Source organism: Psammomys obesus, unplaced genomic scaffold, assembly GCF_907164565.1.
Source record: "Psammomys obesus unplaced genomic scaffold, mPsaObe1.curated_primary_1811, whole genome shotgun sequence".
In the NCBI taxonomy this organism is placed as follows: domain Eukaryota; kingdom Metazoa; phylum Chordata; class Mammalia; order Rodentia; family Muridae; genus Psammomys; species Psammomys obesus.
The window spans coordinates 1,788,166-1,812,133 of NW_026586662.1; the positions used below are offsets into that span (position 1 = coordinate 1,788,166).

General features: G+C 40.7%; 1 protein-coding gene across 1 annotated transcript in view; it reads left to right on the forward strand.

Moving 5' to 3' along the window:
* The window catches only part of Me1 (malic enzyme 1), a 101,097-nt gene that overhangs the window by 65,479 nt on the left and 11,650 nt on the right, over positions 1 to 23,968 (forward strand). Inside the window, exons 4-8 of the mRNA XM_055602496.1 lie at positions 325 to 434; positions 6,149 to 6,246; positions 7,889 to 8,002; positions 20,793 to 20,898; positions 22,432 to 22,574. Coding sequence (XP_055458471.1) covers positions 325 to 434; positions 6,149 to 6,246; positions 7,889 to 8,002; positions 20,793 to 20,898; positions 22,432 to 22,574 — 571 coding nt within the window. The remainder of the gene's footprint in view (positions 1 to 324; positions 435 to 6,148; positions 6,247 to 7,888; positions 8,003 to 20,792; positions 20,899 to 22,431; positions 22,575 to 23,968) is intronic.

Sequence of the window (23,968 nt, forward strand, 5' to 3'; positions counted from 1 at the left end):
ATATAGTATTTATATTGCATTTTGCATACCTTTCATTTAACTCAGAAGATTTTTGTTTCTACTCAGTTTTAAATTCCTTGATGATATAGATCATATTTTGGACTGAGTTTTTATCAGTAAGATATTTATCGCACAGTACCAGCCTAGTCCCTTTTCTGTGGTAAGCGTGCTGTCAGTCCTTGCTGATAATGTGTTATACATTTATGCTAAGCATCTAGGTAGGACTTTTAAAAGAAATTGGTGTGCCTTTTCTTTGGGCTACTTGTAAATGCTTCTTAAAATGTTATTTTATTAACCTCTAAAATGCATGTTTTTACCTCATAGATATGGCATGAATTGCCTTATTCAGTTTGAAGATTTTGCCAATCTGAATGCATTTCGTCTCCTGAACAAGTATCGAAACAAGTATTGCACATTTAACGATGATATTCAAGGTAACCACATTTCACTGTGTATGGATAAAGAATAATTTATGATAGTCTCCAGTCAGACAAGAGAGAAATGCAGTGACTTGTGTGAGCAAAGGCAGGAAGGGCACAGAAAAGAAGTCTAGAAAGATCATGTCACAAAGTGATTTAGTCAAGACACACAAAAGCTTGGCAGTCAGCTCCCGACTGTGTCAGGATCTCATCCGTACCCACCCATATATATCAGAAAAGGAGGGGAAAGGTCAAAACCTATATGTATGCACAAGTGACTATTATAAAAAACACCAGAAACAAACTGAAGGGCTGATGTTGTAGGTGATTAAAATATCAGAGTGATCCAAAGGGGTCAGTTTGTGGGGTAAAACATGAGAGGGAGAAGGATTGAGCTGAGAAGTTGGGACAGGCTGTAAATATTACGCTGTCATTCAAACCAGAAACTTTCCTATTTTCACAACTTCGGGAGCTCATAACTTTCAAAACTAATGTTCTGTTCTAAAAGTATTATAGTGAGAAAATTTATTCCTTAAATCTCATCTGCATTAAATAACTTCTCCTATTAGATGTAAATTTTGCTAGTAGTAAAACAAAAAAGCTGAAATAAATAGCAACATTTTATTATTTTATATAATTATGTATCTGTGCATATGTTTAAAACATATATATGGAAACTTAACAAAATAAACAGATGAGAAATAACACCTGAAATTAGTTTGCAGTTTTTTATTCAAATCCAGTAGACATTAGTACTTGTCAAAAACCAGGATTTATGTTGGATGATTTAGTCATAATTTCTGGTTCTCTTTCACATTTGGAAAAACACCCTATAATGTACTGAATTATACATGAGCTCCCAAAAATCTGATAAAATCTCCAGTTATTAGGACTTAATTAGGAGGGGAATCCATAAAAACAGACTGTCTGTTGTTTAAGGATTTAAATGTATATTCCCCTTGGCCACAGTTTCTAAGTCTTACTCCAGTAAGTGCTATATCTCTGGGTTTGTTTGTTTGTTTGTTTGTTTGTTTGTTTGTTTGTTTTGGGGTTTTTGTTGTTGGTGGTGGTGTGTGTGTGTGTGTGTGTGTGTGTTTTAAGTCTGAGTCTCACTCTATACAGTTGGACCTCAAACTTAACCACAGGTTGTTGGCTGAGCTTACATGAGCATCCAGGCTGGCATGTGAATCGTCTGCTGCATTCTAATTGAGATTTCTGGCACATGTTTTCACTGTGGTCCTTTGTCTAAGCTGTGCATGGTTTTCTATTCAAGCTCTGATTTTCGAGCCCTCTCTGTCCTCCCTCCTTCAACATCTAGGCCTTATGTGAAAGTCTTAGGAACCTATCTCATTAAGTAATACTTTATCATTGATTTTACCACTAAGTAAAAGGATAAACACAGGGAGTTGCATAGTTCTAGCAACTTGAAGATCACGGGTGCTTCCATCTCAGTGAGCTGCTGTGAATGCTTTTCAGTTTTATCTCTACAGCACTTAGCCCTGTCACTCACCCTTTTCTGAACTACTTTCCTCCGCTGCCCCCATTACTGAATCTGCAGACTTCTTCCCACGGCTTTGTCTCTTCACCTCTTCCCTCTGACTAGCACATGACAGAATTCCAGGCCTTTTCTTTTTGCTTTAGTACTATCCTCTTAGGTCATATTCCACATTGTGACATTCAGCTTGCAGTCTTATTTCTGCATTAAATATTTCTTTGAAGTTCAGGGAGCTATGTTCATCTGTTTACTAACAGCTCTTCTTGGCTATCTCAGAGTTACCTCATTCTGAAACCATGCCAAAGCAAACCGATTTCCTCCCCAACCCACCCTTCTCCCTGTGGTCTCCTCCTCAGTGAACTTCAGCCAAGTGCTTGCCATCACTAAGTCCCCCTGATGTCACAGTCTAAAACCTGGTGTCTTCCGTTGATTTATCTGTTGCTGATGTTTTCGGAGAAGCCTCTTTGTGCACTCTTGCTTTGTCATTGTGCATGGTTCCTGTATAGTCACTTTGCACACAGCTGTGGAGTTCTTGGATCGAGTATTTAGGGGATTTCAGAAGGAAATCCAGACTTTCCAGGTCTTTCGTGTAAATGTGAGCTATACAAAGGAAGTTGGTTTTAATGTGTTACAGCCTTACTCTAGGATATCCTGTATGATGATAGACTGGCTCTAATGCATACACACATTACACTCTGCAGTGCAGGCTGACAATCTGTAAGTCACTCACCAGTTTATTTTAAGATGGTCTCTATAGCAGCTTCCAGTGTGATCCCTGGAATAAGCCTGTTTTTTTCAGGGCTTGGGGATACATGTAAGTGAACACTCGCCTAGCACAATCAGTGGCTGGGGTTTATCCCTAACACTTCAAACCAACATAACAACACACAGACATTCCTTCCCTATAGTATTTTATACCTTTGCATTTTGTGATTCTTACAGAAATATGTATAATGATGCTAAGGCCAGTTTTATATGATTGAGAACCATAATGCAGAATAAATGGGAACCAGTGTTTAGTTTAAGAGAGCTGTATCACCAGACAAAACAGGAATTTGAGTGACAGTTTCTGTCTGTTGGGACCCATAATTAAGGTTAGGACTTTGGGAACAGAAGTGAAGCCTGGAAATCAAGGCAGGAGTCAAGTCAGGGTCCAGAGAAGTATGTGAGGCATGCTGAAGATGCTGGAGAACGCGCCAAGCTTGCCAATAGGGATTGCTGGATTTTCACCCTAGCTGCCTGTACACTGAATGCTTATTTCCTTACAGGAATTTCAGAACAATATCTACCCTCAGAAAGGAAAACACAGGTTTGAGAAAACTGTGTGTAATCCCTTAGTAGAGAAAGCCAGGGGGAATCCTTGAGTTTTGACTGTAAATGAGCAGACCACCCTGATTATTTCTCCACTTTCTATTGTGCCTGTGGATATTGTCAGTGAAAACAATTACGGAACTATTTCAGCCCTGCAATGCAGATAAATGCCTTTGCATCCTGTCTTTAAAGGACTTTTCCCCCTTCTTTTGAAACAGATGTGTTCTTTTTAAAGATAAACTATTTTATGAAAAGTATTTGATTAAAGAAAAACATAGCTAACTCTACCAGTAATGTAAAATAATCTTAAATGACAATAACATCTTAAGAAAGAGTCCATCGCTGGGCATGGTGGCTCACACCTGTAATCCCAGCACTCTGGGAGGCAGAGGCAGGCAGATCTCTGTGAGTTCAAGGATAGCCTGGTCTACAAGTGAATCCAGGACAGCCAAGGCTACTCAGAGAAACCTTGTCTTGGAAAACAAAAGAAAACAAACAAAAACAAAAAAAGAAAGAGTACATTTATTCAGTATTGTTAACTGCTTTAAGTCCTCTTTAGCACCAGAAGTTCAAGGACAGACCTCCCTCTGTCTGATTATTTAAGTGTAATTTTAATACTAAAATTTAAACGATTTTGTAATTTATTTTAAAACACACTTTTATAAAATTTTAATTTTCTGCACTGGTTCTCTATAATGAGATTTAGAGTAGTCACGAACTGTGTAGAAAAATTGTGTTCACATTAAATTTTTGGTGGTGCTAAACCATCTTTCTGATTGTACTGATGCTATAAAGAGAAGACTAGACATTCTGCTGTTTCACTAGGAAATGCTACAGGATATACATATAATGACTTGGAATCCAATACAGTGAGAAGAGACTCACTCTGCCCAATTTATGGTAATCATGTCTACAGTAAAGCAGTTTGAACTTTAGTAGAATGAACTAGCATCACCACACAACAGTGGCACATTGGAATAGACAAAGCAAAATTTCTGTGTCTGTCTCCAAGTATCCAGTTACATGAAAAACAACAAAACAATAAAAACCAGAATAATAATACCAAAGTAGTGATACTGGTAATGTCCCAGCATTGACTCTTCAGCTAGTTAAATCATATAACCTTGGGACCATCAGTAGATACCTTGGAATCACATGATCTGAGAGTTGGAAGTAAGCTTACAATCCCTTACGTCTAAAGTTCAGACTCACTTTCAACAGAAGAACCCAAGACAGAGCTAGCTTAGACATTGCATGTGAGTAATTACTTACCATGGTAATTGGATGTCTCTGCCGCCCTGATTTCATCTGGTAACAGTTCTGCTGAGTCTATCTTGGTGTATGGGACAGACATCGTGGCATATTTCCTATATAAATCAGCCATATTTTGTACAGAATTTTTTGTGGTTTTGGGGGATTTAACTCAGGCCTTATGTGCACTAGACAAACATTCTACACTGAGTCACATTGTCAGCTCTTTAAACTTTCATTTTAAATCACCTACAGAACAATGGGTTTGCACAATATGTGACTTACCGCAGTTTCTTAATATCACAGTGGTCTTACTTGCATCTATTCAGACGTAGGTTTTTCCTGAGTAAGGTTTTTGGAAGTTTGGCTAGACTCTCTCGCTCATCCAGGTGATCTTGAGACAGTAGGATGTCACCATGGAGGAGAAATGTCTACATAACTAGAAGGCATTGCAGGAAACCGCTTTGTGTTTCGGGACTGAGCTGTGAAGAGACTAAGCTGTGTAATCACATTCGGAGAAGAGTAATAGTGCGTGGTCTGCCTACACAATGAAGTCATTTGATTAGAGCAGTGGTTAGAACCTCTGTACCTATGAGATGCTAGTTCATTTCCCAGCACCTACATGACAGCTCATGCCTGCCTATAAGTCCAGTTTGGGGGGAATCTGACACCAGACACAGGCATATATTCAGGCAAAACACCAGTGCAAATAAAATAAAATAAAATAAAATAAAATAAAATAAAATAAAATAAATATAATAAAATATATCTGAAGAAAAAAAAAGAGATAGTTTAAGCCAGGTGTGATGGCACACACCTGTATTCCCAGCACTCTGGAAGGCAGAGGTAGATGAATCTATGTGGATCTCAAAGTGAGTCGAGGCCAGCCAAGGCTACACAGAGAAACCCTGTCTTGGAAAACCGAAAAAAAAAAAAAAGGTCAATAAAAAACATATTTTAATTGCTAGTAATGCTTATTTTTTAATTTAAACATGAAATTCTAAATATATTTGAAACATCATTGCCCCCCAACACTTAAGCAGCCATATCTTTTGTGTGGGAGAGATCAACAGTGAATTTCAAAGCTTCAAGAATATTTAGGGGGAAATTTTAACAGCACCAGTTCTTCTTCTGTGACACACAATAAAATCATTTTACAAATGAGTGAAATACATACACAGATGTACAAAATTATTTCTCTAAATTCTTCCAGCTAGTGAGCAGGTAGACTGAAATCTACGTCCTGTCCAAACTCAAGCCAGGCATGGGAGCATATGTGTGTGATGATTCCAGCACTTAGGAGGCTAAGACAGAAGGGTTGCAAGTTTGAGGCCATCCTGGGCACATACAGAGTTTAAGTTCTGCCACAGCTACATGTGATGCTTCCTTAAAAATCTAAAACCAGAACTGAAACCAAGCAGACCCCAACCCCATGCTGTTACCCACCATCAAAATGAGCCCCGGCATGTCCTTCTTGAGGCGTTCTTAAGGATTTAACCTGCTGTGCTAAAATACTGATGTTCATAACCATTTGCCAGCTTGGGAACAGACAAATAGGTTCTGTGTCTGTCCCTGTTGTCCTGTCACGTGGTCATTTGATGATGTGAATAAAGGCTTAGACTCTGGCAGGATCCAACTGAGGACTACTCAATGGTATTTCTCTCTGTTTTAGGAACAGCGTCTGTCGCAGTCGCGGGTCTCCTTGCAGCTCTTCGAATAACAAAGAACAAGCTCTCTGATCAGAAGGTGCTGTTCCAGGGAGCTGGAGAGGTACCTGTCCTGTGTGCCGTTTACTGCATCCCAACTAACGTGCAGCTAGGTCTTACTCCAGGTCTCACATGCCCTCCTAGTGTTATATTACAGCTGTAGCCTGAAGAGTCTGTAAGTTTTAAGGCATCTTACATCATTGTAGGAGACTTAGGAAATGTTAAAATGTTTCCAGTGCCTTATATTTGTGAGATCAGTTGTTACTGTTGACTTTGTTATTCATTTTTAAGGCTTGATGCAGAATGAAAAGTTTCCAATGTGTGTTGTATACATTTAATGTATTTAAGTTAGTATACCTATTCCCCATTGTCACAGGCAAAAGTGTTCCCAGACACACACACAGTCTGACCTGTATATATACATTTCAAGAAAGATTTTAAATTAAAGATCCATACTACATCAAAGCCGTTCAACATTATAACCAAGACATTTGAAATCATTGGAAGAAAATTGCATAAGGCCAAATTACATAGTTTCTTGAAGTCCTTGTTAATACTCATTTAAATGAAGAAAGCTAATTCACTTCCCAAACAGAATACAGTTAGTTTTCTTGTGAGAAAACTTTCAATCTCTCTAGAGTTACAGAATTCAAAAACGACAAAATACTATGGCTAGATAGTCATTTTGAGAAAAAGAAATTAAACTTAATATGCTCATAAACAAAACAAAATGTTCCATGGGTAGAAATGTGTACATACCGTGTTTTCATTTTCTTTGAAGTTTAAAATTAGACCTAGAACTAAAGGGGGTACACAGAAACATTCAGAACATAATCACAGATTCACTTTCAAACAAATTAAAACCTAACCTACCTAAGAGTGCTGATACATTAGCTTCTCATTTTGTAGATTTTTCACTTGCTACCTTTATTCTGGTAAGCCCCTCAGTGTTTCCAGCCCCTCAGTGTTTCCAGAAATTCCTGGTGAATGACATGGGTCAGTTCCTGATTCTGATCAGGAAAAGCAATATTCCTGGTTGGATGACCCGCAGGCCCTGGTTTCTTTCTGAAAAGATGAAGTCTGTGGCATGTCCTAGGTTATCACAGACTTCATCACATTCTAAATAAGATGGCTTCTTTAATATTGGGATAAAATTTGCAGTATCTTCTTTGCCTAAATTAAGAGAATGAATAAATATTGGGCAACACATATTTCCTTTTAGTTTTATGTTGCTGTCTAGTTAGTCAAGGATCGCATCCAAATGAGATTCTGTAAGTTTTAAGGCATCTTAAGGCTTCTTCATTCAAGTTCATTTGGAGGAGTGTGTTCTTGACAGGGAGTCAGACAGTCCAGTGAGCCAGGCTGACAGGTTGATTGTGTTAAATATAGTTCGTGCAGTCTTGACTGTGTAACTAGGATCAGATATACTGACAATCAGGAGTTGTCACTGGCCTAACTCCTGACTGGCAAACTGTATCATAGTGGTTGTGTTGTAATTAAAAGGGAGTAAATAGTGGTCATTTTGTACACCCAAATATGACAAAAATGCTTAGCTCCTAGTGTGATTTAATGAACTAACGCTCTCCAACTCAGTGGCCAGAGCTGTTTTGCAGTTCCTTACTAACATACAAATGAGGTGGTGAGTAGCTGTCGATAAGCTGTGTGGAACAAGTTTTACAGTCGTTATTTTCATACCTTCCCTTTAGGCTGCCTTGGGGATTGCTCACCTGATCGTTATGGCCATGGAGAAGGAAGGTCTATCAAAGGAGAAGGCTATAGAAAAAATATGGTTGGTTGACTCAAAAGGACTAATAGTTAAGGTAAGAAAAAAAAATCACGCGTATGCCTGTCCTAATGACCATTCCAAAGACCTCGCGTTGTTCTCACTGCCCCTTAAGACGCTGTGTTTTATAAAGATTAACATTTTATGGACAGGGGACCAGTCAGGAAAGCACTGAGGAGCTTGCACTCTGTCCCCAAACCTAAATTTCAAAGTCCAAGCCCAGGCTCAAGCTGTTAATCCCAGAGCCAAGGAGCTGAGACGGGCGTATCCCTGAAGCTCATACCTACTGGGTACGTTTCTGGGTCAGTGAGAGAACCTGTCGGAAACAGGGAAATGATAGGTAAAATGGCGAGTAAAGAACTATTCCTGAGGTTGTCCTTGGACTACCACGTGAACCTTCACACACGTGTGCACCTGCATACCTGTGAACGTGCGTGTGTGCGCACACACACACACACACACACACTTGCACAGAAGCTGTGCCATTTACATTTACTGATAAGCTCCTGAGTGAAGGAGGAAACTGTCACGGGAATAGCCATCATGTATGAGTAGAACCGTCACAGCTCTGAATCATCAGTCTGCCAGAGTTCAGTGTTTCGTGGAGGCAATTGGACACAGACGCTGACGGGATGCCCACACAGCACAGGCTGGGGAGACCTGTCCGTTACACACAGCGAGGTAGGAGGCAGGGGAAAGGGAGAGCTACCCACTCACCTCACTTGGCCTCCGTTCTTGAAGGCTATCAGCATGAGTCCCGTTTACCCTTTATGGTGCCAGAAGAGCCTCCTTTGTGTGCTTCTTGTGCAGACCTAGTAGGGACAGGTATGCAACCTGGCTGCGTATTACTTCCTCCACCTGGCATTTCTCAAACTGCCATAAAATGCACACAGTCCCCCTTTTATGTGAAGATTGACCCGTGATACACTGTGTCTTCCACAGTACAGTATGGAAGTGACCTGAGTGTGACTTTCAGGAAAGTTGTATCCAGAGCTTTTGAAAGTTTATACTGCTGAGCCAATAGTTTCCATTCTAGGAAATCTGTCCTAGAATTAGTATAGATACATTGTTTCAGATGTGAGGATATTATTGAGACAATATTTGCAGTAGTTATGCTTGATCACATATTAATTTTAATGGTGATTTGCTATACTTCCAAAATACAATTGTCAAATAGATTATGAAATAGCTACAGTGTAATAACAATAGTTAAGATTATTTTCAAAGAGCAGAAAATGACATACTAAATGATTTGGCATGTCAGATGAAAATGAAAATGCATATTTTATATAGCACTTGATTTAGATATATGATGTCTTGAAAGATTTAGAAGACAATTATTAACTGCTTTCAACTTTATATTGCTGTTACTACAGTTATTTTTTGATGCTAGAGTCTAAGCCGAGGGCTTTGCACTTTACAGGCAAATGCTACACCACTGAAATATACCCCTTCACCCTAAAACTTGCTTTTGTAGGGCTTTGTTGTATACTCTAAGTTCTTAGCCATTGTAATTCCTTTTTAAATTTTAATTAATTACAATTTATTCAGTTTGTATCCCCATTGAGGCTCCCTCCCTCGTCTCCTCCCAGCCCCACCCACCCTCCCTCCTCTCTCCCTATGCCCTCCCCTAGTCCACTGATAAGGAAGGACCTCCTCCCCTTCTATATGAGACCTATCAGGTCTCATCAAAGCTGGCTGCATCATCTTTCTCTATAACCTGATAAGGCTGTACTCCCCAGGGGGAGGTGATCAAAGAGGCGGCCACTGAGTTCATGTCAGAGACAGTCCCTGTCCCCCTTATTAGTCCCTTGGAAACTGAGCAGCCTACGAATTGTAGACAAGCTGGAAAGTTAGCATAGCCTTGCTTTCTTATGTTTACTGTTCTTCATCTTCAGTCAATCCTTATTTCTCTTCTATGAATAATAGTTTCATTAGCTTATAATGGGCCTGTTCATAATTTATTAAAAGAATCATGAGACTCAAAGTAGAACATTTTCTTGGTGAAACTTTTTCATACCTTAAAGACTTAAAAAAAAACCCCAAAGCCCAAAAGTAAGGTATGCCAACTTGTCTTTAGAGTGTTACCATCCTTAGACCAGGTGGTTTTTATTGTATCAATATTGTTTTCTGCCTACATTTTTAATGTCATGGCTGTAGCCCTTCCTACTATTTGCCTATAGCCATAAGTGCAAAAGGAGTTTTGTGCTACAGAATGTCAGTAATATATAACAAAATAAATATATAAATAATGTAACTAATCAGCACTAGTGTAGGTGGGATCAATTATTTGGTTACTGATGATCCTCAAATATCCTACTTTAGTATTTTGTAGAAAGAAGTAATTGCTGTAGATTTAGTCACCTAAATTAATACCTTTTAGTAGAAATAAGCCAGTACTTACTAAAAATACACATATATAAACATCTCCCCAGATGAAAACAAGAAAGAATGATGTGAGGGACATGGCTGTTGGCTTAGCAATCTCACAGTGTCACTGGCCGAGCATTGCCAAAGAGGGCAGGAGGCCACAGCACAGGCTGGGCCATACCCAGCCTGTTGCTTAAGTGGCTTCCACTAATGAGCTAGTTCAGTGCTTGGACAGACCGCTAAACTACAGTGTGAGCTTACGTTCATGTAGTCGGCTGGTCTGGAGGTGATTTCTGACTTCAGCAACGTGCTTGTTTTTTTTCTAAGCGATGTACTTCATTGTGTTACTTTACAGTGTAATGATTAGCTCCTGTAGAAAGAGATAGTGAATATGTTATGCTGTAATGACAGGATAGTATTTACTTTTTGAAAAATGTTTGGGGCGAGGAATTCGAGGCTCTGGTTAGTTTTTTTTTTTTTCTTTCTTTCTTTGTTTCTTCTTTTTCTTTCTTCTTTCTTCATTCTTCTTTCTTTCTTCTTTCTTCTTTCTTCTTCTTGTTTTGTCAGAATCTAAGAGTGGCCCTGCACCACTTCATCATTGGCTAACACTTACATATGCTCTGATTAAAAGTATATACCTGCTGTGGAACTCTAGCTGAGATACAAGTATCTAGTTTGATAACTCATCCTTTTCAATTCAAATGGAAGATGAACTGTGCGTTTGTAGGTACTCATAAGAACAACAGTCTTTGATTATATGTATGGGTTTTTTAACAGAAAACAATGACTACAGATATTTAACATGCAGAATTATTATTGGTGGAGTTCACTTCCTACCATCTTAAATCTTAGGTATATTTTTAAAAGCAAGCATAATCTCGTAGCATCTTCTTGTACTAAGAGTCAGCACAAAATTAGGAGAGAATAGAGATTAAAGAGGCAACCTGACAAAGAAATTTCTAGCTATCCCTAATATGTTTGGCACAAGGACAGAAGGAAGGAAAGAAGAGAGAGGGTGGGAGGGAAAGAAGGAAAGAGGGAGGGAAGGAGGAATGTTTTCTATTAAATGTCCACCATTGCTTTGTTAGTGGTAAGAGAGTAGGGTGTGTGTGTGTGTGTGTGTGTGTGTGTGTGTGTGTACGTGTGTGTGTGTGTACGTGTATGTACGTACGTGTGCACGTGTGAGCTCGAGTGTGTGCATGCACAAAAGCAACCACTGACAGAGTAAAAGAGTGGAAACCCCTTCTACCAAATGCTGGCATGTAACAGCATATGCAGAAAAAATGCTTATCATGATACAGATAGCTCAATCTGCTGGACACAGACACAAGTGCCATTAGGTACATGCATATATACATACACATACACACAAAATATATATACACATATACACACATGTACATACATACACATACACACACTCACACACAATTCCTTGCTGGGAAGTGCCATTCTTGTTAATCAGCTGTCTTATTTCTACCATGTCTGTGTGTCCTTGGTCCAATTCCGTGGACACAGAACCTAGTAAGCCCATCTGAGACCCCCCCAGATTCTACTATCTGCCTTTAGCAAAGGAAAAAAGAGACTTTTTCTATATATAGCTCAAGTCGCTGGCATAGGAGTATGTCTAAATCAGGTTTTTATTTGGGGGACCAGGAATGAGGAAAACTTTAGAAAAATGAGAGTAGAAAGTTACAGGCAACAGCAGAAGTAGACAGGGCTGCTCCGTTTTGGTTGTTTCTTTAAACCTCACCATCAAACCACCTATGAAAATGGCATGGAAAATACTCAGCACACTGTTTTTCATCTCTTGGTTCTGTTGTGTCCAGTAGAGCCCTTCAGCAATGCTAATATTACTGTTCCATAATTTTCCTGGCCGTCTTTCAGTGTTTGGTCAGCATTTGTAAGTCACACCAGGAAAAAAAAATCCATGGGGACTGGGCTGTTGGAGATTTATGCTTCTTACTAGTTTGAGTACATTCTGCCAAGTTCAGGCTTCCATGGCCAGGACCTGCCAGTGGTTTCTGTGATTAATAAAGTAAGATGTCTGTAATAAAACACATCTTTCCATTTTCATGGAGATAAGCGACAGATTTATTTAAAGGCATATACTAGAGCAGTTTGGAGATGTTCAGTACAGTCTTTATGACTCTTTATGATTTGCTTTGCATTCTGTGGAAATTAGAGGGTCCTAAGTACATAAATGTTTTTCATTAATCTTGGGTTGTTTTCACAATATTATCAGAAATCTGTGACTGTAAACTTATGTGTTCATTTCCCCCTGTCAGAATGCATCATTTTGTAGCTTTCTGAAAATATATGTCTTGAAGAAGTGTATCTGACAGGATTGTGACTGATCATTTAGAACTCTGATTCTCAAGACCAGCTAGTTATTTCTCATCACCTGGCAGGGAAGCTGAGGCAGGCTAGAATGAGAGGGAAAATCTGGGGGACAGAAGGGAGAGGAATGTCTCAGCCAAGCATCCAGCTGAAGGCTCTCCCAGTGGAGAAGCAAGAAAGCTAGCACAAGGCACAGCTACTTACAGCCTCATCCTGACTGTAACCTGTATTTTTCTAGGAATCTTTCAAGAATCCCTCTCTATATGAAGAAAAAAAAATACTGAACTTGTTGTTCAATCCAAGAACATTCTGATTTTACTGTATTAGGCTATCATTGTGTACAAGGCAACCCTGGGACCACTCTAGAATCTCACTTATCAAGGGAGAGAGAGAACATGAAAAACCTAACTTGAGTGACATCAAAGGGTATTATGCTTAATTTTAATACAATTGTGACTCTACCTTAAAGAGCCCATACTTGGGTGAGTTTTCTTGGAGAAGCCCACATCATGCTCTCAGGTGTGTCTTTCTTCCCAAGCCTGTCTTTTTCCCAACACTCAGGCTTAAGGTTATAAAGTATCTTTAATAAAATTTACAACTATGGGCCAGTGGGATGACTCAGTAGGCAATTCCACTTGTAGTTCAAGCCTGGTGACCCCAGTTCAGTCCCCAGAGTTCATGTAGAGGGAGGGAACCAACTCACAAGCTGTTGTTTGGCCTCCACTGTACTGTAGTGTGTGCATACTGTAGCTAACATACACATTACCCCCTACACACAATAATAATAATAACAATAATAATAATTTTTTAAAACAATTAAATATCTAAAATTGGCTAGTCTGAAGTTTCTTTCTATATCAAAGCCATGAATCCCACTTTGGTCCAAGTTGAAGTCCCTAAAAGATGAGAAGACCTAATCAGGCTGCTGAGCACAGTGGTATGGCGCTGTCTCTGTACCCTTACCACATTCAAAGCTTTGTGAAAAGACACCCAAGGCCTCACTCAGTAGCTGAGTTAGAACTGAATTAGCCCTGGAAGCCGAGCAGAAGAGGCCATTTTCCCTTAGGTTACTGGTGCTCTCTCAGCCTTGGAAGCTCAAATATAGTTCATCTGTTTGGCCATTGTCAGCTATCCAGCCAGCTCATAGATGGAGAAAGCAGGACTCTGGAGAGTGTCGAAGGGCTCAATCCCACAGTGCGGGAGGGACCAGTAGACCCACAGCCCCCAGAGGTCTGCTGTGTCTAAGTGGGCTTTTCTCCTTTTTCTAAATACTGTAAAAACTTTCACAAATAACATCGATGCACAATTTATCAAAATAGACGTTGTCAGTGTTCCTAGACAATGAATTGTCACAAACAACATATTGACTGCAGTTTATAGCTATGATTACAACACTCTAAATTAATGTTTCCTTATTTTGCCATGTTGGATAATCTTACACCACATTAAGAAGATGTGATTACATTAGATTACATCATTTTCAGATCCCAAGTCTCTTTTCAGGTTTCAGGTCCATATTTAGTCGAATCCAACCCTTCTCTTGCATGTTATTTTTAGCAGTAAAGCAGTTTATACTAGTTTGAATATAGTCATCTAAGCTGTTGACAAAAATCAGCTCTAAGAATTTATATTGGTTTTATTTTCACATATGCGTGGTTACTTGTTAGTTTGTAATCAAAAGAAAAGGAATCAATTTCTATTTTTATCTAGTGCATAGGCAAATTGATCTTAAACTATATACCTTGACACAGTTTGTGTGCTTTCACTGTGGTACTTCCTGTCTGTACTTGAGCTGTCCGCTGTGTACACAAGAGGACACTGAGCAAGATCCTCTGTGTCTTCAGAGGGCAGTTTAAGTCCTGAGGCAAAAGGTGAATGAGGACACCTGAGGGTTCAGAGGGGAACTCCTTGTTTGTAGGGAATGAACGTTGGCCTATGAGAACAGGTTAAAACTACAAGGTTCCTAGCTGGTAAAGGAAAAGCTGTTATGACTAAATACCTGTTCTCAGGTATAAAAATTATGAAAGGTCATGATACAATTCAACCAATATTACATGATACAATATTGAACAACAACAAAAAAGAAATTACAACAAGAAATTTGAGAAGAAAACATTATGTAAGTAAAGTAGCATGGTAGAACTTACATATTGCAAATCTTAAAATTGTGTAGACACAATTCTGTTGTTGTTTACATCAGGGTATTGCAGTGTAGCCCAGGCTGGCCTTCTACACCTGCCTTACTGTTGGCAGGTGTGCTCCATCATGCCCAGCCAGACTCTTTCTTGATTGTAGATGTTTAGTTATTGGCTCTCCTGGAAGAGAAGTGCTTATTAGGATAAAGTCTCCTTGATGTTGTTTTCAGATATTCACATGAAGAAACTCATTTTTAAATTAAACTATGTACCAGGAGAGCCCCCCCCCCCCCAGACATGGTGGTAGAGGAGGCAAGGGGATCATCTCACAGTATAGACAGACTCAGCCTGTGCCAGGAGCAAGATGCTTCACAGCTGCCTCTGCCAGCCACTGAGGGGTCCGGATGGTACTGGGATGCTCTGCCTCATTGCTTACTAAGGACACAACTCAGAAATTCAGCAGTTCCCATTCTCCCATCTGCCCAGATGTAGTCATGCCACTCTTGGCTGCAAAGAAACTAGGGAGTATAGCCTTTACTTCGTAGTCATGTTACAGACTAAAATGGAAATGTTACCATTAAAAATTAGAAAATAGAAGTAAATAGTTAAAAACAAACAAGGTGGGGGAGAATGGCTGACAGATAATTAGAATTCCCTACCATCTCACAGGAAAGTTTCCAATATTTGGACATAAAATAATGCAACATAGGTATGGCTACAGCATGGAGGTGCAGCATTTTCTCAGCATATTAAGCCCCTGAGATCTATCTCCAGTTCTGCAGTAAATAAGTAAATATGTAATAAAACAATAAACATCTGAGTTTGTTATCTAGACACTTTCCTAAACATTTAAAATTTTCCATTTTTTCATGTGGAAAGTCATGTCAGAGTGCCAGTGGGCAGACAGTTTATTGTCCTCTGAGTGGTGGCCATTTTCTCAGCATCCTTCAGGACTGTAACATTCCTCTGTATGGATAGAGCCCATTGAAATCTATTTTTCTTTATTAGAGAAGGTAGTGCAGTTAGGCAAGTTTTCTCAAGTGTAGAGACAAGCCCGAAGAGCAGATCCCTGAGAAAGAGGTTCATGCTGAGCTTTGGGAAAGTTTTTGTGATGCAGATTTGCATTAGGAAAGGATGCTGTGTATCCACAGTGCTGCCCACGGGTTCACCCGCAAACAGGAGAGCTGATGCACACAGCGGTTGCTACCTGTTACTTACTTAGCAGCCATCTGTTGCTGGTCACCCAGACCCGCAGCCTGCTGGGCCACCTAAGCCAGAATACTACATGACTACCGCTGCCTTATCTCTGTTCCTCATTTCTCTTTCAGTGCGGAGTGAGGGTGCATCCACTTAGTGATTGCTGTGTTTAATGCAGAGACTCTGGACAGATGATGATAGCTGAGGAAAGTGGTGGATGTAGCTTGGCCTTTATGCTCTTGGAGCATAGAGGTCAGGCTAGAAGCAATGTGGAGTTCTGTAGCACTTGTCGCCTAGGGCCACAGAAACACTCTTGCTTTTACAAATGCAACTGCGGGTATGCATTTTTGTGGAGAGTAGCAAGACAAAATTATATCATGTTTTGTTTAGAATGCTTGCAGTTGAGTTACTGTTCCAGGAATATGCCTTCCCTATCCAGAATTTTATTTGCTGTCTTTACTGGAAATTTCACTGTCTAAGACTCAAACTAACCATGAATTTTAGCTCATACTGCTTCCAGAAATTGTTCACAAATGATTTAGATATTAAAGACTATAACTGTCAAATGATTCCAATTTTTTTTTCCACGACAAGAATTGCTTTTCGCTTTCTAATAAGGCAAGATGATATTTGCCACCTACCAGGAAGGGAGCTGAGGAGGCAGAATGATTGCAGAAGCATTAATATTATTAAACCATTTCAAGGAAAGAAGCCATCTTCTTCTAAAGTTGTTATGGTAACATTGGGTGAAGAATGGCAACACACAGAGTCATTGTTGAAGCTACTCTAGTGTTGTAGCCTAAAGCTGTGTTCTCAGTAATCGTAACATCTTAATGACACGACAGTGGTTTCTTTTCACTCCTCTTTGGGTCAGAGTGGACAGGCTATTGCTGTTTGCTGTGTGTGGCTCTAAACTGCCTTCAGGATGGGTCAACATTTGCCTTGTACTGTGCTCCATGTTGGTGGCCCAGCGGCAGACTGCAAACAATGGCAGAGGCACAAAGGGGCAGGTGGATACACCAGTTCTTGCCTTGTCTGGCCTCAGTGGGAGAGGGTGCACTTAATCCTGCTGTGACATGAGGTGTGAGAGGGGGGGTTGGTACCCTTGGGGGGGGTTCCCCTTCTCTGAAAAGAGGAAGCAGGGATTGAGGGTGGTACTGGGAGGAAAGTAGGGAGGGGGCCTGGGATCAGGCTGTAAAACAGTAAATAAAGAGATCAAAAAATTAAAAAATAATGACCAAGTTCAAGTATTTAGGATATTATTGTATCAGTTAAAGAAATATATTTACCTAGTGTAATGACATTGCATGTGCATGAAACATAGATGTATTCCAGTTCAGAGGACATTAAAAAAATAAAACTGAGGGTGTTGCTGTTGTTCTATCCCTTATTTTAGTGACCAGGACAAGCCATGCTTTAGTTCAAAGACACAGGGAAGGAAGAGACAGACACCCCGAACTTGCTGTGTCCACTTAGGGTCTTTCAACGTTCTGATGCAGAATTGGCATTCACACACCATTGTTTTTCACTGTTAGTACAATGTTTGATGTTGCGGTTGTTGTGAGCCTCACTTACATTCTGAGCATAGTTCATGTAGGCTGGGAGAAGCTATGCCGTTTCACAGTTAGGTATAAGAAGAATTCTTTTTAACTGGGGGTGGGTTCTTTGAGCTATAACCACATGGTGAGCTGAAAAGCATTTATTTCGTCTGCTTTCTGTGGACAGACCTGCAGAGTTACATAGCAGAGAGCACAGACATAGGAAGAGAGGACAGGATTGGGAATGATTGGATTCATTACATCTCTAACTGACTTGAGAGAAATTCTGTGATATACCAATTGCCTATTTTCTTCCTGTTTATGACTAAGAACTTATCATTAGGCTCACTCATTTCTTTCCATGCCAGTGTACTGCCTAATGTTTGTGACGGAGCTATGAAAATGAAATGCTTCCTGTCTGTGATATTAACAGACGTAAACATGGGAGCAATTCAGTAAGAGTGCCCTGAAGGTCCCCAGATTTTATAAGAAGTATAAACTTTTCAGTATTGTCATAGTTTTTTTAAAAAAAATGTTTTAAAGAAGCAATTAAAAATCTTGCTGTAAACACAAAAGAATTGCTTGAAAATAGTCTGTGTTTTCATGCTATTAATCAGTTTGCAATTAATTTATGGGGGCTAGAGGCGCATAACTCAACAGTGCTGCTAAATTTATTTTGCTTTATTGGAAAGAAAGGGGCAGTCTGTTCTTGAATAAAAAAAAAAAAGGTTTGAAATCATTTAACAGCTACACTTTCTAATTCCTCAACTGTCTTCTCACTTGTGTGGAGCCTGGACTCAGTCTCCAGTATCAAAGAAGTCTCTATTGAATAAGCACTTTCAGATTTAGGATTAATCATAAGACACAGTGACCACATAGGAGTTTTAGTGAACAATTTGGTATTTCCTGATAAGAGTGGAAATTAGAATAATTCTAAGGAAACATAAAGAATAAGAATCTGGGTGTAGTGGTGTACCCCTTTACTCTCAGCACTCAGGGAGGCAGAGGCAGGTGGCCAGAGTGGTCTACAGAGTGAGTTCAGGACAGCCAAGGCTACACAGAGAAACCCTATCTTGAAAAAAATACCAAACCAAAAAACAAACAAACAAAAAACAGGCTGAAATTTCCAACTCAGAAAATATTGCTCGTGTCCTCTGTGTCAGTGGGTGTGAACTGGAAGTTTCATAGTTGATTATAAATGAACCAAGGAGCGTTGTTTTCCTGGCGCCTCCGATGTAGGGCATGTTGATACAGGAGCGGGAAGGAGGGGAAAGCTTCTCAGAAGCAGTGACCAGTGGTGAACTCTTTTTGGGAAGCCACCGAATCTGGTGTCACATTTCTAATGCAAAGCAGTGGTACACAAATAGCAGTCTGTAGCAGACTAGGATAAAATGTTCCACAATTGTAAATGGTTGGAATTCCATTCCTTTCCTCTTCACAGAAGCTCTTATCACAGTCGATAATGTTCCATGTTCCCATCATTTCTTTAGTCCCTGTGACCTGGTGCGGTGCTGGTTCTGCTCTACTGGTCTACAGAAAAGGAAACAAGCAGAATGGGTTCATATGCTTTCGATTTTCTAGGATTCTGTATATTTGCCTTTAAAAGCAAATAAAATTAGGCTGGAGCAATGGTTCCATGGGTAAAATCATGAGGACCTAAGTTCAAACCCCCCAAACCCACTTAAAAGCACATGGCTATAATTCCATCAACTCATATGGCAAGATGGCAAGTGGAAGCCGATCCCCTGGAAGCTTGCATTCAGTCAGCTAGCCTGGCTGATGGGGTACGCAGTGGTGAAGAGGGTCTGTCTCAAACAAGGTAGAAGGTGAGGACCAGCAGCCAAGGTTGTCTCTGACCTGCCCATACACTGTATACATGAACACACACACACACACTTTAAATCAAGGAAATTGCACCAGCTTCCAGCCTGACAATTTGCCTTCAGACTGGCATCCAGCATTTGGAAAGCCACAGCTTCAGGGTGTTCCTATGCTGTAGTGGAAGGGCAGCTCCAGACAATCCCTGTCATAGTTGTATCGCTTAAAGTCTCTGAAATTGTGTCCTCATATGTGAAATAGCAATTCTTATACTTGGCCTGTGTCTCAAAGCTCTCATCAGAGCTTTTTTACCACTGTCTGAAACACTGTCTGCCATGCAAATATTGGCTGAAAGGACAACAAAGCTGGGCAGTGGTGGTGCACACCTTTAATCTCAGCACTAGGGAGTCACAGGCAGGCAGATCTCTGTGAGTGTGAGGCCAGCATGGTCTGCAGAATGAGTTCTAGAACAGCCAGGGCTACACAGAGAAACCTGTCTTGAAAAACGAGAAGGGTTATAGTATGGTTATCCTGTATTATATTGCTAGTATTCACTTATTAGTGAGTATAAACCATGTGTGTCTCTCCATAGACCTAAAGAACCTAAATAACAAGAACGCTAGAGAGGATGCTTGATTCCCATTCAGAGGGCAAATAGAAGAGACACCAGAAGTGGTTGAGAGGAGGGAACAGGATGGGAGTCTACCATGGATGTCCTCTGAAAGACTCCACCCAGCAGGGGATCAAAGCAGATGCTGAGACTCACAACCCAACTATGGGCAGAGCACTGGGAGTCTTATGAAAGAGTTGGGGAGAGAGGAGGATAGAAGGACCCAGAGGGGACAGACAGGAGCTCCACAATAAGACCAACAAATCTAGGTCCAGGGCACCCCGCAGAGACTGATGCACCATCCAAGGACCATGCTTGGAGAAGACACAGACCCTTGCTCAGATATAGCTGCTCTGATAGGCAGCTTAGTCTCCATGTGGTTCCTCTAGTAAGAAGAGCAGAGGCTGTCTCTGACATGGACTCTGTTGCCTGCCCTTTAATCCTTTGCCCTGGTGGATCAGCCTTGCCCAGGCCACAGAGGAAGAGGATGCAGGCAGTCATACAATTGGGGTCAGATGGTAGGGGAGGAGGCCTCCCCCTTTCTGAGTACTAGGGGAGGGGACTAGGGAGAAAGAAGGAGGGAAGGTGGGACCAGGAGGAGACGAGGGAGGGGGGCCTATGATAAGGATGTAAAGTGAATAAATTTAAATTTTTTTTAAATTAAAAAAAAAAGAAGAAGAAAAACCAGAAGGGACAAAGTGACTGTTAGAGAAGAGGCTTCAGGAACAAAAACCATGCGTAGGACAGGAGGTAGTAACAGTGTATAATATTTGATGTGCCTTTAACCCACACATTTTGCTTCTCCTGTGCATTACTTAGAAACGTGCTTCTCTCACGGAAGAGAAAGAGTTGTTTGCCCATGAACATGAAGAAATGAAGAACCTAGAAGCCATTGTTCAAAAGATAAAGCCAACTGCCCTCATAGGTAAACATTTTTCCCCTTTAACTTGAGCTAATTAGCATTATTTTGCTTTTTACAAATTCTGACCTTTGGAAACCAGAAGGAAAGTGGACTCACTGAAGTTTTGGGGTCCTTATAGGCACTGAGATGTGATTCATTTCTGCCTTCCTAACATTTATTCCTGAGCTGAGCTCAAGTGTGTGGCTTTTGTGCTCTGCCAGCCTGCTAACCTCTGCCATGTTCGGTCTTTTTCAGGCTTCATTGCTGCAGGTAGACGGCCCTTCTTGAATGTGCTAGACACCCACACCCAGAACACTGGGTGGTGCCCAGAGATAGTTTTTAGTTGTCATCAATGTGAAGGGGTGTGGAGGAAGAAAGGGAAGGGAAGGCCACTGACATCTAGTGGGTACAGCTCAGTGATGGTAGTAAAAAGCCCTGTGGCGCACGGGACAGCCTTGCCATGAGGAGCAGCGCCTGCGGTATACTAGTTATGCCACGGCAGACTGTGACCTCGGTGTCCTAGTCATGCCATGAGGAACCCTGCTTGTAGTACAGTAGTTATGCGATGAGGAACCATAGCAACATATGCTGCCATGCCGTGAGGAACCCTGCCTGCAGAATTCTAGTTACGCTGTGTGGGGCCACGCCTGCAGTATACCGGCCTCACGGAGACTCAGGGGCTCTGTCCTTCTAGAAGTCAGGACTCGCACCTCACGTAGCATCCTTCCTCGGGTATTTAAGTAGTACCTCGTGTGCACAGTGTGGTGCGCAGTGTGCAGCAGGGCATGCTGTGCACACCTGCCATCCCATCCCAGCTTTGGGAAGTGGAGAACAGAGGGCAGGACAGCTCAGCCCAAGCCTTATGAGACTCTGCTGTACAAAGGCATAGCTGGCATGCTTAATGTGTTTAACTTCTGTGCTGAAAATCTCAAAGGAAGTTGTGACAGTTTGTTCCTACTCCTGTGTATGCCCGTCGTCTTTCAATCGTGTGTAACTGGAGAAGCACTGTTGTAATAGTTGATAATATTGAGGATAATGATTCAGAATCACAAAGAACTTTACAAAGCTTTCAGTCTTGTTTTATGCAGTGATTCCTTCAGTAAATTTGCTACCTTTCACCTTCATTATGTTAGTTGCTTTATTCTGCTTCCAGCAAGTAGTTGTTTCAGTTTCACGGTGGAATGAGATGAGAGTTAAACTTGTCTTATAAAGACACAGTTAACATATTCTACTCAAAATTCCTTAGGAAGAACGTGTTAGACATGGTTTAATTTCCTGACACAAACACTTATAACCAGAATTCTAGGATTGACTAGGATTTCTGTATTGTGAGTCTAGTGTCTTGTCTGTGATTTATAAAGGCATTTGTTGATTTGTAACCCTAAAGATTATTGGCCTTGACAACAATGTTTCATCACTAGACTTCTGTGTGAACATTCTGTACTTTGTTTAGGGCCTGTTAGAAATGAGTTGCCATATCTCATTGTTTTGGGGCCTCAGCCTCTTGGATGAACTAACCAATGACAGCCCTAATCCCGTTTCTTGTTTCCTTTTTAGGAGTTGCTGCAGTTGGCGGTGCTTTCACAGAACAAATTCTCAAGGATATGGCTACCTTCAATGAACGCCCTATCATTTTTGCTTTGAGTAATCCAACCAGCAAAGCAGAGTGTTCTGCAGAGCAGTGCTATAAAGCAACCCAGGTGAATGTCGGGTAATTGCAGGAAGCCTAGAATGCCCAAAGTGAATTTACAGGAAACCTAGTCTACACCAGGTGTTAATCACACACTCCTGATATCAGACTCACTTCGTCAGTGAAAGACGTGTGAGACCAGAGGCGTGACCGCCTCCTCCTCTTCATTGTTGAATCGCCTTTCTCACCTTCAATAAATAAGTCAACTTTGTACATTTTAGTGATAACTTTCATGGAGTGACTTGAAAAGTAAGATATAAATATAAAAAAAATCAAAGGGAAAGATCTTAGCTTTAGGTGGTTATGAAGATATCTTTAATGAGCTGTTTCCAAGCACTGGAGCATTCAAAATGAAACCACAGTTTAATTTTTGCTTAGCTAAATTTTGGGTTTGGGTTGTGATGCCATGGGTGGAGAAGGATCTGGGCAGCTCTGCTGATACCCAGCCAGACTGGCACAGAATCCTCAGTGCTCAGTACTTCACTGTTGTAAAAATATAACAGTTAATTTTATACTGCTTTTGTAGTAACATATATTTGACTGATAGGTTTGCAAAAAGCCTTTTGCTTTCTTCAAAGACTTGAGAAAAATCATAACAAAAATGAAGCTTAGTTTCATGCATCTAAAACTTTTGTTTTGGAAATATAGAGAGTGCAAACAAAACATAAAGTTGTGACACTGCATACAAGCCAGAGCTTGAAGGCTCTACTGAGGAAGCAGTGTGCCAGGTGCTCACCACTGGAGCAAATGATGTTTGTGACAAGGAGCCACTCCATTGTTTCTCTCTCTTCTCTGGGATGGCAATCAGTCTCCATCCATCAGATAATCTTTTATCTCATCTACAGCTTGAGTTTTCTTTCCATTTTTCTGTAGCTTTCAATCCACCAGGGAGAAAACATAGCCTTCTGAACAGCAGCAGAATTGTAGTATAGTACTTTGCACATAGGAGACCCTTGATAAGCAAGTGTGTAATTAATTATTTTGTCTCTGTGTATCTCAGTGGTCTTTGTTAGCTTAGAGGCTCCTGCCATAACATACATAATGTTAGCTCCATTTATATAGTTGTGTTTTAAACTGTCAGTGTGTTGGAAACACATGACCTTGGCTCTTAAGATCTTACCTAATGCTCTGTATTGTAAAACATGGAAAGGTACTGGGAGGCTGAACATTAAAGTTATAACCCAGCGTGCCATTTTGAACCCTCTAGGAACCTGTTGATTTTCTCTTCAGCTACCAGTAGTTGGAAGCCTCTACAGATGTGGTTATTGGGCCTGTGGTTGGACCACTGCAGAGAAAAGAGTGGCAGCCTTAGGGGAGCCTGTGCTGTGCCCACCCCTGGGCAGGTTAATACAGAGAACAGCGACCGGCAGCCCCTATCCCACCCCGTGGCAGCACCAGCACCCC